The sequence below is a fragment of the Neoarius graeffei genome, chromosome 21, assembly GCF_027579695.1.
Source record: "Neoarius graeffei isolate fNeoGra1 chromosome 21, fNeoGra1.pri, whole genome shotgun sequence".
Lineage (NCBI taxonomy): Eukaryota > Metazoa > Chordata > Actinopteri > Siluriformes > Ariidae > Neoarius > Neoarius graeffei.
Window position 1 is genome coordinate 30344366 of NC_083589.1, and position 18613 is coordinate 30362978.

Consider the following 18613-nt stretch of genomic DNA (forward strand, 5'->3'; position numbering starts at 1 on the left):
TCTGCATGATTTTATGTATTGTGCTGCTGTCAATGGACTGGCTGATTAGAGAACCGCATAAAACAGCAGGTGGATGGGTGGATGTTCTTAATAAAGTGGCCAGCTTGAACGATCTGGAAAAAGAAAAAGAAAAATTACGCAGACTCAAACTCATCAATAAACTACACCAAGTAGTGTATAGTAGAGGAATACAAAACGAAAACAAAATAATGTAAATGAGAACCAGAAAGCTCAGATCTTTTTTGCTTTTCTCTACTCATGGGATATGAGCCGATATCCTAGGAGTAGAGTAGCCAATCGGAGCGTGCGATTGCTCATATCCAGCAAATGTGGATAGAATCATTTCTCTTATATTTGCCAACGATTACAATTGTAATTAATTAACGCACAATATATCATACTTTTTATTTGTTCGTAGGTCATGTTATGGAACATTGATGAAAGAAGTGCGTCACATATAACCATGATAGCAGTTCCTCTCTTGATATTGAGCGTCTCTTTCTTCTCTGTCAATTAATAAGAGAGAAAAAAAAGAAAAAACCCTCCAACAAACGCCTGTCTCTCGAAGTCTTTCCGGTGTCGGAAAACAACGTTACATGTTTACCTTTGACACTGGAGACTCCTTCCATAAATATTAAACACCTCCATACTGACATGTTTTTTTTTTAAATGTATTACCTGAGGATTTAAAACCAGACACACCCCTGCGTACTTTGTTACGATAGAAACGATAACGTATTAGACCTGTGCACCAATCAGACCCAAGCTGCAGTATTAAAAACATTACGGTATTTATCTACTAACAAGCCAAACAAATTCTCAGGCTAAATGAGGATATCTGGGATAACGCTGCCTGAGCTTTGCATTGTGCAGAAATCATATGATAATGAATGTTTTGCTTTGTCCGCAAATATTCATCTAATATTCCACTAGTGCTGCACAATGTGCTATATTTAAATTACACTGCTGCACACGATGACGTCAGTTCTCCATGCGATACATTTAAAGACGCATGTGGTTAAAGGTTGCACAATCGCGTTCAAAGCGATTACGTCTGCTGGATCATGGGAAGGCTGCGAGTCATCAAACAACCCACAGAAACACTCGTGTGGAGTATCAGAGACGATCAGAACACACAGTTAAATCGTCAGCGTCGTCGTAGAGAAGAACAGAGTCAGCTTTATGGAGTATGATGAACAATTAACAGCGGATACCGATAATTGCTTTGCGGATTACGTTTCTATACCAGCGAGAGCGCGAAAGGAGTTAATGGAGGAAAACTAACTGCAAAAGCCTGACGTGTGGAATACAATTTAAACCACGTCCAGTAAAAGTGGTGAGTCTGATATTCTCTCCATTAACTAACTAATAAATAAGGCAACTACAAATCACAGCTATTCTTATTCAACCAATTTAGAAACTGATTAGAGCAGGACTCGACATTAACTCAAGTTCTACTTGCCCGCTATTTTGAGAGTACTATTTTTTTTTTTTAGAAAAACCACATAATTACGGCAGAGCAATAGGGCCAGGGTTTTATATTTTATTTGGAAACTTCTGAGAAAAAAAAAAAAACTCAGAATTTTTGAGATTAAAGTCAAAATTTTCGAGGAAAAAAGTCGAAATTTGAGAAAAAAAAAGAGTCAGAACTTTCGAGAAAAAAGTTAAAATTTGAGAAATAAAATCAAAATTTTCGAGAAAAAAAAAAATCAGAAATCTGTAGAAGGCGGGCTTCCATACAGAAGTGACACTCACTCGCGGCCGGTAGACATGAATGGCTGAGACCAGAGCCATGGAATTCAGAGTTGTGACAACCGGGGTACAGGAAGTCGGTTGGTGATGTGATTCACGTAGATTCAAATACTTCTAGGCAGCGGCTTTCTGTTTGCTAGAGACTAACAGAGAACCACTACATAACAAGCAAAGATTAAGTAGAAACGAATTACATGTGATTCTGTGCCAAGACCGCAAGGATCTCCTTGTTATTAAACCCAATCCCGAAATAACATTTGATTAAGTCGTCCATTTCAGCAGCACTAAACACAGTAGTAGCAGACTAAGTCTCCGTCAGTTCTGAATGACCTGGTACTTCCCGGTAGCCTAAATTTGTGACTTTTTTTCTCGCAAATTTCGAGTTTATTTTCTCAAAACTTTTGACGAAAATTTTGACTTTTTTCTCGAAAATTTCGACTTCTCAAATTTTGACTTTTTTCTCAAAATTGACTTTTTTTCTCAAAAGTTTTGAGATTGTTTCTCGAAATTTGACTTTTTTCTCCAAATTTCTGACTTTAATCTCGAAAATTGAGTTTTTTCTCAGAAATTAAAAAAAAATAAATAAATAAAAAAATAAATAAATAAATAAATCTTAGTGGAACTATCGCTCTTCTGTACAGAATAGTTCTAAATTGCAACATAAAATGAAGATCACACATTGAGTTGAAGTTTGGTTATTGGTTACTTTTTACTTGTAACGGACAATAATTTTATCCGAAATAGTTTCCCCTGCCTTAGTCGATTTATTTCTAGTTCACATGCATGCAGCTGTTGTAAAGTTCAGTGTGTTTGTGTAGAACTCTCTCAGACTGGAGGTTCATTACTCAATAACGTAGAAATCATAAAATAGAAATCTATAACAAAAGTTTGCATGAAGAAAGCAATAGGGTGCCAAGACTTTTGAACAGTACTGTGTTTCAGATTTTTTTTTGGTCATCATCCACTTCTAGGTTTAAAGAAAAAAAAACCAAGCTGCGTCATGATGGACAGGATAATGTTTAAGTTTAAAATTATTGTTTAGTGCAGGGGTGGGCAATTATTTTTTCCATGGGGCCACATGAGAAACAGAAAATTTTGTGGAGGGTCGGACCAAAAGGCTGAACTAAATTCTGCATAATATTAATTGTATTTCTTTATATAAAGCAAGAAATAACATTGTTTTTACAAGCTGCTAAGACTGGTAAGAGTATGGAAAAAACGAGGTTGCCTTACAAAAAATGTCATTTATTCAATCAAATTTCCCAAAACAATGGTTAACAAAATGTGAACGTTTGTACCATTTTTTTTTCAGTCACATTCACCCCAAAACACAATAAAGACATCACAATATTGTCTTTCTACTCCAAATATCAAGCAAGATACATCATATTACAATAATGATGCTGACATTTGTAGTCTAATCACCTCATTTGGTGTTTTTCAGTTTTTTATTTGTTCAGTGAGAGAAATCTAGTCTCTGTTGGTCTTTAACGAGTGCATCAGAGTCAGGTTGAATGTCTGAGGTGGAGATGCGAAGCACAGCTGACAGATGATCATCAGTCGATTCGGTGTAGGAATCAGATCCACAGATCGGCTCGGGCTCCGGCGCCTGCTGGTGACATCACACTATGTGATTGGCTGGACCGTTTGAAGGATGACGTACAAGTTTGTGGTTGGTCTGGACAAATTACGGAAGTAGTTATCGCGGGATTAGGTTTCGTGGGATTTCATGTCATGTTCATGTCGTGCGCATTGTGTTTTTGTTGAACACAACTTCAAAATAAAAGCAATGCACATTCAGTCCATGCATGAGGTAAAATTAGAAAATACGTTTATTTTGTAATTTCTAATTAACCTTACACGGGCCGGTCAGAATGAACCAAAGGGCCGGATGCGGCCCGCGGGCCGGAAAATGCCCAGGTCTGGTTTAGTGTGTAGGTTGTGGGTGTTTTAGACGGACATGGCAACCTGTAACTGAATCAGTGCAGCTGGTCTGTCATGATACAGTGCAGGTTGTTTTTTTTTTTTAAACCTAGAGGTGGATTTTATAAAAAAAAAAAAAATTTATATATATATATATATATATATATATATATATATATATATATATATATATATATATTTTGCACAGGACTGTGTTCCTCTGATAACAGAAACAAAGCTCCAGCTCTCTCTGCTCTTAATCTGTTCTGTTCTTTCAGGATTTATCGTGCATGTCGCTCCTTGTTGAGTTTTTTATGCCCGAGTTGTTTGAAACCAGTCTGGGTTGTGTGTGTCAAATAAGGAAGCGGCTTCATCTTTAGGAAAATCAAACACTTTCATGAAGGCGCTGACTCGAATGTGAGCAGGAAAAAAAAAAAAAGCGAGATTCTTAATCAAACTCTTCCATCCTCACTTCCGACTTTCTGTTTTTGTAAAATACATTTTAAATACAATCGTGAATTTCTCTGGAGTTTTCAGGCTGAGCTCCTCTCCTCGTATTCTTTAACCACTCATTTCCTCGCTGTTCTTGAAGCATTTGCTTCGATTTGTGAACATATCTCTTGATTGCGGGGAGACGGTAATGCCTTTTATCTAGTTCTCTATTTGAACAAGCAAAAACAGCGCAAAAATTAACCATATTGAAGACAGATTAAGCCTTGCTTGCATGAAAGACGGTGTCTGTCTGACTCCAGCTGGAATTATAACGTGATGCGTGACGTCATGCACAAGGGGTCTATAAACAGCATGTGTACCATACTACAACAGCGGGGGGATAGAAAATAACTTGCAAAGCAGTAAATGAAACCGAGACTAAGAAAACAGCCAAGACATAATGGCAGATACGTAGCGAGGGACGCTTTTAGGAACTGAAATAAAAGATCAAAAAGCTTAATTTTTGTGGCGCTAATTCGTAATATATGCACATTCCAACTTGCCCGATCGGGTATGTCGGGGACATATCCCACTTGTCCCGGGGAATCGGGCAGTCCTTAATATTGAGCCCTGTAGAGACGGCACCATAATGCTTTTTCCTTTTCTCATACCGAAACCTTTATTTCTACTAAGTATTACAAATGGATTTTAACTGAAGCACTTTACAGTTCAACTCTTGTACAAAACTCACTTCAGTTATAAATCCAGGGCTCAACGTTAACTTTTTAATCCACTCGTCCTGACCATAACCTTTTCATTACTATCCATTTACTAGTTCAGTGAAAGGAAAGTGATAAACTTCATCAAAAAGCAGGTATAGTTATGATAATCATCATGCTTTAATGACTTACAATTTTTCAATAAAACTCCACCAATAAACTAAAACTACCCAAAGCTCCATTATGATGTGCGTGTTGTTCTAACCCATTACCTGATCTGCAGTTTTAAGAGTAAAGGTGATGACACACGGGGAAACTTTTGGGCAATGTTGCCGGGCAATTGCACTTCGACATTTCCCATTGAGATTGGGCAACATAATTTTTATCTAAACAATTTTGATCGTTTTAGGCAACTTTTTAAGATCATCCTCATCAAATGCTTAGAAAACCAACAAACGTCTATTTTTATGTGCTCAGGATGGAATTAAGACATTTATTTTTTTCAGCCAAGTGTAAACTGCTGTTAGCTAACCACCGCTCCATAGAGACTGAATGGGATTTAGCTAACTAGCAGTGGTTTTTGCTAACATAGCTAGCTGAACGTTATTGCTAGCTATGCATTCAGTTTTGTTCCAGAAGTGATACTTACTTGAGCAAAATTCATTTCTGAAGCCAAGACAAAAAAGTGACAGCTGCAAATGTTTGAGTGTCCATCTTTGCTGCGTCTCTCCCTGGCAATAGATTTGCTCTTATCGGATTGGTCGTTGCCAATTGTCTGTTGCCCTAATTAGTTGTCCTGCGTCTCCACCTGGTTGCCCGTTCCCAGCACCATTGGCCAAAAAGTTGCCCCGTGTATCATCACCTTCAGACTCCTCCAAATTCAAAGCTTCTGGAGGAAATAAAGTTACATCTCGATTAACCCAATAAAATGTGAAATATAAATTAATTTAAAGAAATGAAACTGAAAGAAAACAAGTTGGACATGATAAGGGGGACAGAAGCACACTGTGAATGAAAAACCGTAAGTGAATTCGGCACGGTCGTAAAATTTCCACAAAACGCATTATTTCCCAGCTGGGAGGTCCGTATGGTGAAATACCGTGACCGAGGTCTTGAAAGTACTGAGCGAGGCCCTCTGGGCCGAGGTCAGTATTCAAGGCCGAGGTCACGGTATTTCACCATACGGACCGACCTTAAGCTGGTAAATAATATATTTATTTTTTCTTTCCCAAATTCTAACAGAAAACAAGAGCGCCCGAAAGGGAAAACCGATCCAAGCCGCCATTTTGAATCCTCATTCACGGCTGTAATGCAAATGGCTTCCTCCTCGGTATACAAGTGCACTTCCATGGCAGGAAAAAAAAAAAAAAACTACATTTTGCCGCCTATGTAGTCCCCTATTTATACAAATAGGAGTCATTCAGGATTCAGCCATGTTTTTGCTCGGTGTTAGCAAATTACAGGTTTTTAGCTTTCTCCTGAAATGTTTTATTTCTTCTTCCTCAGGGTAGTAAAACTCGCTTTCGCTGTGAACACTGTCGTTATCGCTATCCATTAGGGCTGAACAATCTATCGTTTTCAACCGAAAATCGCGATCTCGGACAACACGATTTTGGGATTGTCAAAGCCGCGGTTTTTCTCAGTGCTCCTAAACTGACCCATGTTTTGTTTAGTCAATAATTTCACACATGTATGCTCTGCGTATTGCCCCAGCATGGTGTAAAAACCACTCTGTGTCAGCTACCAATCAAGAAGCTGCATGCTGCGCGTGGACAGGTCACGTGTTATCCACTCCAATCAGTGTAGCTGGTCATTCAATTTCAGACATGGCTGAAGCGGGAGCTGAAGCGGAGTCAGGGGATTTGATCCCAAAGAAAAACAGCACGTCGGCCATTTGGCAGTATTTTGGATTTGAAGCCTCAGACGAACATCAGAAACTGGTGCTGTGCAAAACATGTTGTGCAAAAGTGGCTACATCCGGTGGAAACACTACTAATTTATACCGCCACTTGAAAGTTCACCACGCGAATTTGCATGAAGAGTGCATGGCGAAAAAGACCCATGAGACGTCTAGTAGTAGTGAAAGTACTTCGGCCAAACAGACAATTACAACTACTTTTGCCAGTGTAACTCCGTATGACAGAAGTAGCCGAAGAGACACAAGGAGATAACTGCTGCAGTAACAAACTAGCCTGGGCCCACCCATCCTAAGTGTGACGCAACACGAGGGCCTGTTGCGAGCTTAGTCTGGCAAGGCAAGCTATCTACAGCTCTTCCAAGCTCCCGAAAAATCGGGAGCCAATCAACTTTGAGCATCTCCAACGGCCCTGGGTAGAGGCGTGTTCAAGGCAGTGACGTAGTAGAACTGCGACCGGAAGCCATAAATTGTTTACAGAATCTATGCCGTAAGCGCTTCATTCACTAGAAACATTACGAACACGGAGCAGCGGCAAGCCTTTGACACAGCGGTAGATGCTGTATTGAAAGCATTCAACGGGAAGTTCTCATTGAAAACGGAGCAAAGAGCAGCCCTGGAGGTATTTATCTTCTTCCTGTTACTCAAGCAGTTTCCGTCGCGTCACATACGTCAGAGGAAAGAGTGATGTGATTGGTTTAAGCTTCGTCACAGCCTTTTCTGGCTTCGACCAGTAGCAAACTGAGGCATTTCAGGGAGGCGGGACAACCACGCGCTTTGGGAAACGGTTGGGCTTAATATCTTTGCCAGACCAAATGCTCGCAGAGCTTTGAAGTCACGTTAGCCAGACTAGTAACAAACTACATTACGAAGGACATGGTGCCTGTAAACACGGTCACCAAAGACTCCGCACAATGGATAAGAGGTATGTTCTGCCCTCCCGCACATACTTCAATCAGGTTGCCATCCCACAGCTCTACGCAGAATGTAAAGCCAAGGTGGCGAAAGAGCTGGAAGATATTGAGTTTTTATGCGTCAACTACTGATATGTGGTCAAGCAGAACGACCGAGCCATATACGAGTCTGACGGTGCATTTCGTCAATGCCAACTTCGAGTTGAGAAGTCGCTGCCTGCAGACCGCATACTTCCCCACTGACCACACCGGAGAGAATATTGCCATTTGTTCATTTAAAAAAAGGTGTTCTCTCTTTTTGCTATTACTTATCTTTTGTTTACAGAATAGATGTAAAATAATTTAACCAATTTTAATGTTTGACATCTTTTGTAGATGGGGAAAATGCAGGGTCATTTGTACGTTTTTTTTATTATTATGTTTTATTTTTACTACCATTACATTTCATTTCCTCTTGCCACTTTGTGTGAAAAAGAAGCACAGGCTTCTGAGTACAGGGGTTGAATTTCTGTAACTGCTGCTGATGTTGTTAATGTTCATAAGCTAGCTCCCTTGAGCCACTCTTGCACTACTTTTAAGGTAAGACTTTTTTGTTCGACTTTGTTGTTTATTACCATTTATAATGCTTATGTACATTCTTTTACAAAAGTGCAATATTTTGATGCTGCTGAGCCATTGATCAACCTTTTTTTAAGTCTGATATGTTGTAGATGGGAAAAGTAAAAGAAGCAAAAAAGTTTACTTAAGAAAGATGGCTCTCTTTATTTTATTTTAAGTTATTATAACTTGTTCCTCAGGCACTCAATGTTAATAAACAGGCCTACATTTGAAATCTGTTGACCTCAGTTTTCATTCTTGCATTAGCTTTATGGAATTCATTGTATTAATTAATTTGCACTGAAACTCGATTTAAAGAAAGAAAAAAAATCGTGGTTGAAATCGAAATCGCAATATCTGCCAGAAAAATCGCAATTCAATTTTTTCTTAAAATCATTCAGCCCTACTATCCATGCTGTAAAATTAATGCTATTCTCCTGAGAAATGCTGGCAAAAATTTAAGATTTTTGATAATCTTATAAATAAATCATAACAAAAAAAAGATACATGTTGACAAAAAATGCTACTGTTTGTTGTCGTTGTGAACGAGCGAGTTGCCAGAGGTCCGTAACCAGGGTCAGTACCGTAGGATGCGGACCCGCTCACCAGCCAATCAGAGCGCAGGATTTGATGGAAACCGGACCGCGAAAAAAATAATTTACGATATTTGTGATGGTTAATGTGAACCATACAAAGAAAAATACAATAAAAAGTCTGAATGAAATAAAGATTCATCACAGATATTTATTTTACTGAGGTATTTAATTATCATTTCTCCAGTTTCAATGAAAGTCTAATAATCTATAATTAGATATAACGATGTGGTTATTTTTACACACACGCGCACCGGCTGAACTCAGCTTCCCTGGAATTTCGTAAACAATAACACGGCCGGATCACTGAGGGGATTGAACTGGTTTTGCTGGAATGTTATAAATGTAACTGGAATAATTACTGTAAAAATGGTGATTTTCAACAAATATTTATTCAACTCGTCCTGGCAGACAGGCAGATGCGGATTTGATTTGTCCGGATCAAACATTTGGTTATCCCGGACAGTCGGACTACTGCTCATGTTGAGCTCTGAAATATCATCATCAAGTAGAAGCATAATAATAAATTTTAAGAAAAATTATAGAAGTCAGATGTCTATTTCCAGTAAACATTTCCAGTTGCAAAAATACATTTCTTTTCCAAATCCAATTCTTTACCGTTTACTACCACTGCCAACTTTGTTGTTGGACGAGGTTATGTTTTCGCCTTGGTTTGTGTGTCTGTTCCCAATGTAACTCAAAAAGTAGTGAACAGATTTTAATGAAATTTGGAAGAAAGGTGAGCCATGGGCCAAGGAACAATTGCTTACTTTCTGATGCAATTCCGGATATGTCTGTGGAGCCAGGATTTTTTTTTTTTTGGTCTGTTTCCAATGCAGCTCAAAAAATAATGAGATTTGGATGAAATTTGGTGGACAGCTTTACCATTATCCTCGATTCAAGTGATTTGACTTTGATGTTGATAATCTGCAACTTGGCAAAGGTATGCGCTCTACCGAGTGCCCTTCCATTTGCACGATCCGATGCGTTTTCAATATCCGATCCACTATTATTTGCTGGTATCGGCCCAATACAACCGGTCACTGGGTATGGGACGAGTGCAATCTCTAACTGTGACTCCATTTAATCATTTTAAATAAACAGAAAATATCTTATTATTAAAAACATATGTTAAACATGACAGCAACAACAACAACAAAAAAAAACCAGACTGGATAGAACAAGCTTGATATTCCACCTCGGTATGCAGCCAATTAAAAAATTTAGATAGATAAAGAAGTAGCTTAGGATTTAACGCCATGCAGTACACTTGAAAAAAACATTCGGTTCAGAAGATAAAAACAAATCTGCGATGATTTTACAGAAAAGAGTAAATTATTAGAATTAGTTATTTCAAATCAAAATGCACGAAAGCTTACTTGAACCGAATGAAGACGAGTGTAGGGGCGTGGCTTTTGAACTTGTTTTGCATATGCATTTGTGGAACTTTAATTTCGAGCGTGAGGGACGTGTTGTTTTCAATATTTCTTGTTTTGTGTTCACGTTAAGGTCGAAGTCTATTTGTACGAGTGTGTAAGTTAGTTACATGGTCATGTTGGGTTCCACCAGTTGAGTCATTATGAAGGTTAATTTAAATATTTCATGATTTAAGGTGTTCGTGGGCATCATATTGAAATGACAAAAAGTGATATGCAAAATTGGATGTTTTCAAACAGGAACAAGAAATAACATTTTGATCGTGTACTTTTTACAGCTAGTTAAATAAAAAAAAAAAAACCCTGTATGTTCCCCTCGTGCCTGTGAGGGTTTCCTCCCACACTCCAGAGACATGCAGATTAGACAAACTGGCTACTCTAAATGGCTCATAGGCGTGAAAGTAAGTGAGGCAGGGTGAACCCTGCCTCTCAACCCACCATGGATAGGATTAGATCATGGTCACATTACAGCTCGCGATGGATCAGGGCTCGACATTAAGGACTGCCCGATTGACCGGGGCAAGTGAAACATGCATTCGGGCAAGTGGGATATGTCCCTGACATGCCCGACCGGGTGAGTTGGAATAAGCATATGTTACGAACTAACGCCACAAAAATTAGGCTTTTTGATCTTTTATTTCAGTTCCTAAAAGCGTCCCTCGCTACGTATCTGCCATTCTATCTTGGCTGTTTTCTTAGTCTTGGGTTCATTTACTGCTTTGCAAGTTATTTTCTATCCCCCCACTGTTGTAGTATGGTACACATGCTGTTTATAGACCCCTTGTGCATGACGTCACACATCACGTGATAATTCCAGCTGGGGTCAGACAGACACCGTCTTTCATACAAGCAGCTTAATCTGTCTTCAATATGGTTAATTTTTGCGAAGTTTTTGCTTGTTCAAACAGAGAAATAGATAAAAGGCATTACCGTCTCCCCGCGATCAAGAGAAATGTTCACAAATCGAAGCAAATGCTTGAAGAACAGCGAGGAAATGAGTGGTTAAAGAATACGAGGAGAGGAGCTCAGCCTGAAAACTCCAGAGAAATTCACGATTTTATTTAAAATGTATTTTACAAAAACAAAAGTTGGAAGTGAGGATGGAAGAGTTTAATTAAGAATCTCGTTTTATTTTTTTTCTGCTCACATTCGAGTCAGCGCCTTCATGAAAGTGTTTGATCTTCTTAAAGGTGAAGCCGCTTCCTTCTGCCTCGGTCACAACCGGCCGTACGAGCTCCTACGGCCGGTCTACGTGCAAAAAACACAAGAAATGCACGGAGGGCGCGCATGTGACGTGCTGATTTTCGAGCCGTAGACTGGCCGCAGAGGTTCTTTGTCATGTCAAACAAACTCTATGGGCACTTACGTTTTTTTCAGGTTGCAAGACAAACTTAAGGCCAACACGCGTCTTTCTCCATGAACAAAAAAAACGCAGCGATTTGGAAAATGGCAAAAATCGCACTGCCAAAAAATTGTACGTCTGGTGGTGACCTAGGCTTTATTCGACACAGAAAACCCAGATTGGTTTCAAACAACTTGAACATTAAAAAAAAAAAAAAAAAAAAACACAAAAAAAAACTCAACAAAGAGTGACATGCGCGATAAATCCTGAAAGAACAGAACAGATTAAGAGCAGAGAGAGCTGGAGCTTTGTTTCTCTTATCAGAGGAACACAGTCCTGTGCAATATATTTATATATCTTTCTTTTTTTCCTGATGTCATCCAACTCGAGGTTTATATAAATAAATAAATTAAAAAAAAAAAAAAAACATGCTGCGTCATGACAGACTGGCTGCACTGATTCAGTTACAGGTTGCCAGGTCTGTAGAAAACACCCATAACCTACACACTAAACAATAATTTTAAACGTAAACATTATCCTGTCTGTCATGATGCAGCACGGGATTTTTTTTTTTAAACCTAGAGGTGGATGATAACAAAAAAAAACCGATATATAAATATTCTCAAACACAGTACTGTTCAAAAGTCTTGGCACCCTATTGTTTTCTTCATATAAACTTTTGTTATAGATTTCTACATTATTGAGTAATGAACCTGCAGTCTGAGAGAGTTCTACACAAACACACTGAACTTTACAACAGCTGCATGCATGTGAACTGGAAATAAATCAACTAAGGCAGGGAAAACTATTTTGGATAAAATTGTTATTGTCCGTTACAAGTAAAAAGTAACCAATAACCAAACTTAATAATAAACTTAATCAATAACCAAACTTCAACTCAATGTGTGATCTTCATTTTATGTTGCAATTCACAACTATTCTGTGGTTTTCCTTAAAAAAGAAAAGAAAAGTAGTACTCGCAAAATAGGGGACAAGTGATAATATTGGGGGGAAAGTGGAAATTAACCCCCACTTGCCCCCTAGGGCAAGTGGGTTTAAAAGTTAATGTTGAGTTGGGGCGGCGTGGCTCAGGTGGCTAGGGCGCCATACCATAAAAAAATCCGGGGACCCGGGTTCGATTCTGACCCGAGGTCATTTCCCGATCCCTCCCTGTCTCTCTCTCCCACTCATTTCCTGTCCTGTCTCTGCACTGTCCTATCCAATAAAGGTGAAAAAGGCCCAAAAAAAAAAAAGTTAATGTTGAGCCCTGTGGGTTTGCGAATACTTGGCGATGAAAAATTGATAGCATCACCACCAATCACGCGATGCACAGCGAATGTTCTCTGAGCTTCATGAGCTGTTTTTTGGTGCGTCTCCACCTCCTGAGTGGCCAAAAACTGCCACGAAAACTTTAACACATACACTGAAATTTGGTGGCAATGTTTTCGTCGGCACACTAAGCAGCGAATACTCACACATGGGTTTGGGAATACTTCCCAAACCTCGGGGAAACATGACTACCAAAATGCCTCATTTTCATCGATAACCCATCACAAAGCATCACGAGCTGTCGTGTGACTGTAGCCTTAGGGTTCAATAATCTCCACCAACATTCAGCATTCTTCTGATTATCAGAAGATACCCCGACTCTCGCCCAGTATCCGCTGGAACCAGCTCCAAATTGGTACTAATTTCCGCACTTCATTCAGTTCCGTTTCTTGTGATTATATACCGATTATAATCTGATCCTCTGAACTATCATTAGATGAATATATCAAAATAATGTGGTTGATTGTGTTTAATTCAGGACAGGAAAAAAAAATCATCATATAAATCAGATTAATTGCAGCTCTAATGGAGAGTCCATTCCATTACGTGAATGCTGGGACTCATTCAAGACTTGGACTCATATTTTTAATATCTATACTCAATATGTAAAAAAGATTTATTTTATGATTCAATTCCAAGTTGATGTTTTGAGCTCAAAACACACAGTATTTCCATCACCTGCTTCCCTGCACTACCCACAACGCTGTTCTACTGCACACTGACCGTGACGCCAAAGAGAATTCTCTATCTAAAGAAAGTGATAGAGTGGTGCTTCAGTCCTTTCTTCTAACCAGCTGTCTCACCTCCCTCTGCTCAAACTGATAAACTTCTAAAGCTTTGACTCTTATCTTGGCGATCGCTACCTTGCTGAGCCCGGTGTCTGCTGTAACTCAGCTCCACCATGTTGTACATCTGCACTGCGTTCAGGACCTTTGAGTCCAGCATCTCCCATCTCTTCTACTTCTAAGTTGGAATTCTCATTAAAATGACACTGGACGGTGCTAGAAAATGGAGAGCGAAATCACAGAAACGTCAAGTGACACCAGAGTGACAACTGCTCACTTCTCAGAGGAATAATAAAAATACCAACAACAATAACCAGCAAATTAGTAGATTGGATGGATGGATGAATGGATGGACGGAAGGTCTAACAGTGACACCATCCAATCTAACTAGATTGGATGGATGGATGGATGGATGGATGGATGGATGCGTGGATGAAAGGAAGGTGGATGGACTGGATGGATGGAAACAAGGTAGTTAGCTTGGATGGATGGAAAAAAGGATGGTTGTTAGCACGGATGGATGAAGGTAGTGAGGTTGGATGGATGAAAGGAAGATCTAACAGTGGCGCCAACCAATCTAACTGGATGGACGGAAAAAAGATGGTTGTTAGCACAGATAGATGAATGGATGGATGAAGGTAGTTAGATTGGATGGATGAAAGGAAGGTAGCTTGACTGGATGGATGGATGGAAGGTCTAACAGTGGCACCATCCAATCTAGCTAGACTGGATGGATGAAAGGAAGGTGGTTAGACTGGATGGATGGATGGATGGATGGATGGAAAAAAGGATGGTTGTTAGCACGGATGGATGGATGGATGAAGGTAGTTAGATTGGATGGATGAAAGGAAGGTAGCTTGACTGGATGGATGGATGGATGGATGGATGGAAGGTCTAACAGTGGTGCCATCCAATCTAACTAGACTGGATGGATGAAAGGAAGGTAGCTAGACTGGATGGATGGATGGAAAAAAGGATGGTTATTAGCACAGATGGATGAAGGTTGTTAGATTGGATAGACAAAAGGAAGGTACCTTGATTGGATGGATGGAAGATCTAACAGTGGTGCCATCCAATCTAACTAGATTGGATGGAAGGTAGTTTGGATGAAAGAAAGGTAGTTAGACTGGATGGATGGATGGATGGAAAAAAGGATGGTCGTTACTGTAGCTCGGATGGAAGTAGCAACATGAGTAGATGCTGTAGTCCTGATCTGAATCGTGTTATTTCCGGTTCTGACACACGTGACTTGATGCATCCCATCTGATCAATGAGTCTTTCATGAGATTAAAATGGGTGTGTGAGAGAGAGAGAGAGAGAGAGAATGTGAGCTATAAACCCAGGATGGAGGGAAACACTGATTATGTGTAGAGGAGCCCGTCTCCATGGAGATGATTATTGCCCGGTATTAGCTCTCTTTATTAATCCTGTGTGATCGGATCCCGTGCGGTCCAGCCCAGTCTGATCTGATCTCACAGTCCGAGTCTGAGATGAGAGCTGAGCAGCACCCGACCCGCAGCGCGATCGCCTCTCCAACCCGAGCACTATCACCCAAACAACCAACAAACCGCTCCGAATACTCACCTCGAACACAACCTCTTCATCCAGATCCTCAGTCATAGCTCTCCGCCATGCACCGCCGACCGCACGCGCGCATGCTGGGATTGTAGTCGATACACTGAACGCCTGACCGGACTTACAGACGAACTGCGCAAGCCCGACTGCCGTGTGTGCACTACATTTCCCATGATGCTTCACTCACATGATGTGACGAGTAAAAAAACCACCCCGCACAGCTCAAGCGCGCTCCTAGCGGCCGGTTGGAGAGCTGCAGGCGGTGAAGATGTGCCGCTGTGTGAGCGGGGGCCGGACGCTCAATGGAGGCGAAGTGAATTTTCCCAAAAAAAGAAAAAGAAAAAGTTTGTTGTAGTGTTTGTGAGCACATGGCGCTTTACAGACCGTGCGTTTGGCTGTTTTTAGCTTTGTTCTGGAGTCAGGATGGGCTTGTGTTGGGATAAAGAGCGGGATCTGAAGGCTTTTCCCTGAGAGCAGCAGCTCATGGAGCCGGAGGAGTGAGGGATCATGAGCGCAGGTCAGTTTCCTTCCTCACAAACTCCACACGAACACCTCCTGAGGAGCAGCAGCGGCTGCGGGCTGGGGCTTCATGCCGGGGCTTCATGCCGACTCACACAGCCCTGAAGCCGCTTTCACTGCAGCGCTGGGGCTGAGCTTCACACAGCTACACACTCCACTCCACTCCACATAACAACACACTCCACTCCACACAACCACAGCTACACACTCCACTCCACTCCACATAACAACACACTCCACTCCACACAACCACAGCTACACACTCCACTCCACACACAGCTACACACTCCACTCCACTCCACATAACAACACACTCCACTCCACATAACAACACACTCCACTCCACTCCACATAACAACACACTCCACTCCACTCCACTCCACACAACAACACACTCCACTCCACTCCACACAACCACAGCTACACACTCCACTCCACACAACCACAGCTACACACTCCACTCCACTCCACTCCACCACAGCTACACACTCCACTCCACTCCACTCCACATAACAACACACTCCACTCCACTCCACACAACAACACACTCCACTCCACCACAGCTACACACTCCACTCCACATAACAACACACTCCACTCCACTCCACTCCACACAACCACAGCTACACACTCCACTCCACACAACCACAGCTACACACTCCACTCCACACAACCACAGCTACACACTCCACTCCACTCCACTCCACCACAGCTACACACTCCACTCCACTCCACTCCACATAACAACACACTCCACTCCACTCCACACAACAACACACTCCACTCCACCACAGCTACACACTCCACTCCACATAACAACACACTCCACTCCACTCCACACAACCACAGCTACACACTCCACTCCACACACAGCTACACACTCCACTCCACACAACCACAGCTACACACTCCACTCCACACAACCACAGCTACACACTCCACTCCACTCCACCACAGCTACACACTCCACTCCACTCCACCACAGCTACACACTCCACTCCACACAACCACAGCTACAGACTCCACTCCACTCCACCACAGCTACAGACTCCACTCCACTCCACCACAGCTACACACTCCACTCCACCACAGCTACACACTCCACTCCACTCCACCACAGCTACACACTCCACTCCACTCCACCACAGCTACACACTCCACTCCACTCCACCACAGCTACACACTCCACTCCACACAACCACAGCTACAGACTCCACTCCACTCCACCACAGCTACAGACTCCACTCCACTCCACCACAGCTACACACTCCACTCCACCACAGCTACACACTCCACTCCACTCCACCACAGCTACACACTCCACTCCACTCCACCACAGCTACACACTCCACTCCACCACAGCTACACACTCCACTCCACTCCACCACAGCTACACACTCCACTCCACTCCACCACAGCTACACACTCCACTCCACACAACCACAGCTACAGACTCCACTCCACTCCACCACAGCTACAGACTCCACTCCACCACAGCTACACACTCCACTCCACTCCACCACAGCTACACACTCCACTCCACTCCACCACAGCTACACACTCCACTCCACACAACCACAGCTACACACTCCACTCCACTACTGCTCTGCTTCTCTACTGTAACTGTCCTGGATGCTGGAGAACCAGAGAGAGAGAGAGAGAGAGAGAGATAGAGAGAGAGTGTGTGTGAGAGAGTGTGTGTGTGAGAGAGAGAGTGTGTGTGAGAGAGAGAGAGAGAGAGAGAGTGTGTGAGAGAGAGAGAGAGAGAGAGAGAGAGTGTGTGAGAGAGAGAGAGAGAGTGTGTGTGTGTGTGTGAGAGAGAGTGTGTGTGTGTGTGTGAGTGAGAGAGTGTGTGAGAGAGTGAGAGTGTGTGTGTGTGTGAGTGTGAGAGAGAAAGAGAGAGAGAGTGAGTGAGAGAGTGTGAGAGAGTGTGTGTGTGAGAGAGTGAGAGTGCGTGCGTGCGAGTGCGTGTGAGAGTGCGTGCGTGTGAGAGTGCGTGCGTGTGGGAGAGTGCGTGTGTGAGAGTGCGTGTGGGAGTGTATGTGAGCGAGAGAGAGTGCGAGTGTGTGTGTGCGAGAGTGCGCGTGCGAGAGTGCGCGTGCGAGAGCGCGCGCGTGAGAGAGAGAGCGCGCGTGAGAGAGAGAGAGCGCGCGTGAGAGAGAGAGCGCGCGCGAGAGAGAGAGAGCGCGCGCGAGAGAGAGAGAGCACGCGCGAGAGAGAGAGAGCGCGCGCGTGAGAGAGCGCGCGCGTGAGAGAGAGAGCGCGCGCGTGAGAGAGCGCGCGCGTGAGAGAGAGAGCGCGCGCGTGAGAGAGAGCGCGCGCGTGAGAGAGAGCGCGCGAGAGAGAGAGAGCGCGAGAGAGAGCGCGCGAGAGAGAGCGCGCGCGCGAGAGAGAGCGCGCGCGCGAGAGAGAGCGCGAGAGAGAGCGCGCGCGCGAGAGAGAGAGCGCGCGCGTGAGAGAGAGCGAGAGAGAGCGAGCGAGAGAGAGAGCGCGCGCGAGAGAGAGCGCGCGAGAGAGAGCGCGAGAGAGAGCGAGCGAGAGAGAGCGCGCGCGCGAGAGAGAGAGAGAGCGCGCGCGCGCGAGAGAGAGAGCGCGCGAGAGAGAGAGCGCGCGCGTGAGAGAGAGAGCGCGTGAGAGAGAGAGCGCGCGCGAGAGAGAGCGCGCGCGAGAGAGAGAGCGCGCGAGAGAGAGAGAGAGAGCGCGCGTGAGAGAGAGAGCATGTGAGTGTGTGAGAGAGTGTGTGAGAGAGTGTGAGAGTGCGCGAGAGAGAGCGCGCGCGCGA

At 42.8% G+C, this 18613-nt stretch overlaps 2 protein-coding genes across 2 annotated transcripts in view; one reads left to right on the forward strand and one right to left on the reverse strand.

The window, feature by feature from the left end:
• The window catches only part of vezt (vezatin, adherens junctions transmembrane protein), an 80830-nt gene extending 65428 nt beyond the window's left edge, over positions 1–15402 (reverse strand). The window contains exon 1 of the mRNA XM_060902952.1: positions 15322–15402. Within this exon, the coding sequence (XP_060758935.1) occupies positions 15322–15357 (36 nt within the window). The 5' untranslated portion in view covers positions 15358–15402. The remainder of the gene's footprint in view (positions 1–15321) is intronic.
• A 166-nt stretch (positions 15403–15568) lies between these two features.
• The window catches only part of fgd6 (FYVE, RhoGEF and PH domain containing 6), a 164907-nt gene continuing 161862 nt past the window's right edge, over positions 15569–18613 (forward strand). The window contains exon 1 of the mRNA XM_060902955.1: positions 15569–15829. Within this exon, the coding sequence (XP_060758938.1) occupies positions 15820–15829 (10 nt within the window). The 5' untranslated portion in view covers positions 15569–15819. The remainder of the gene's footprint in view (positions 15830–18613) is intronic.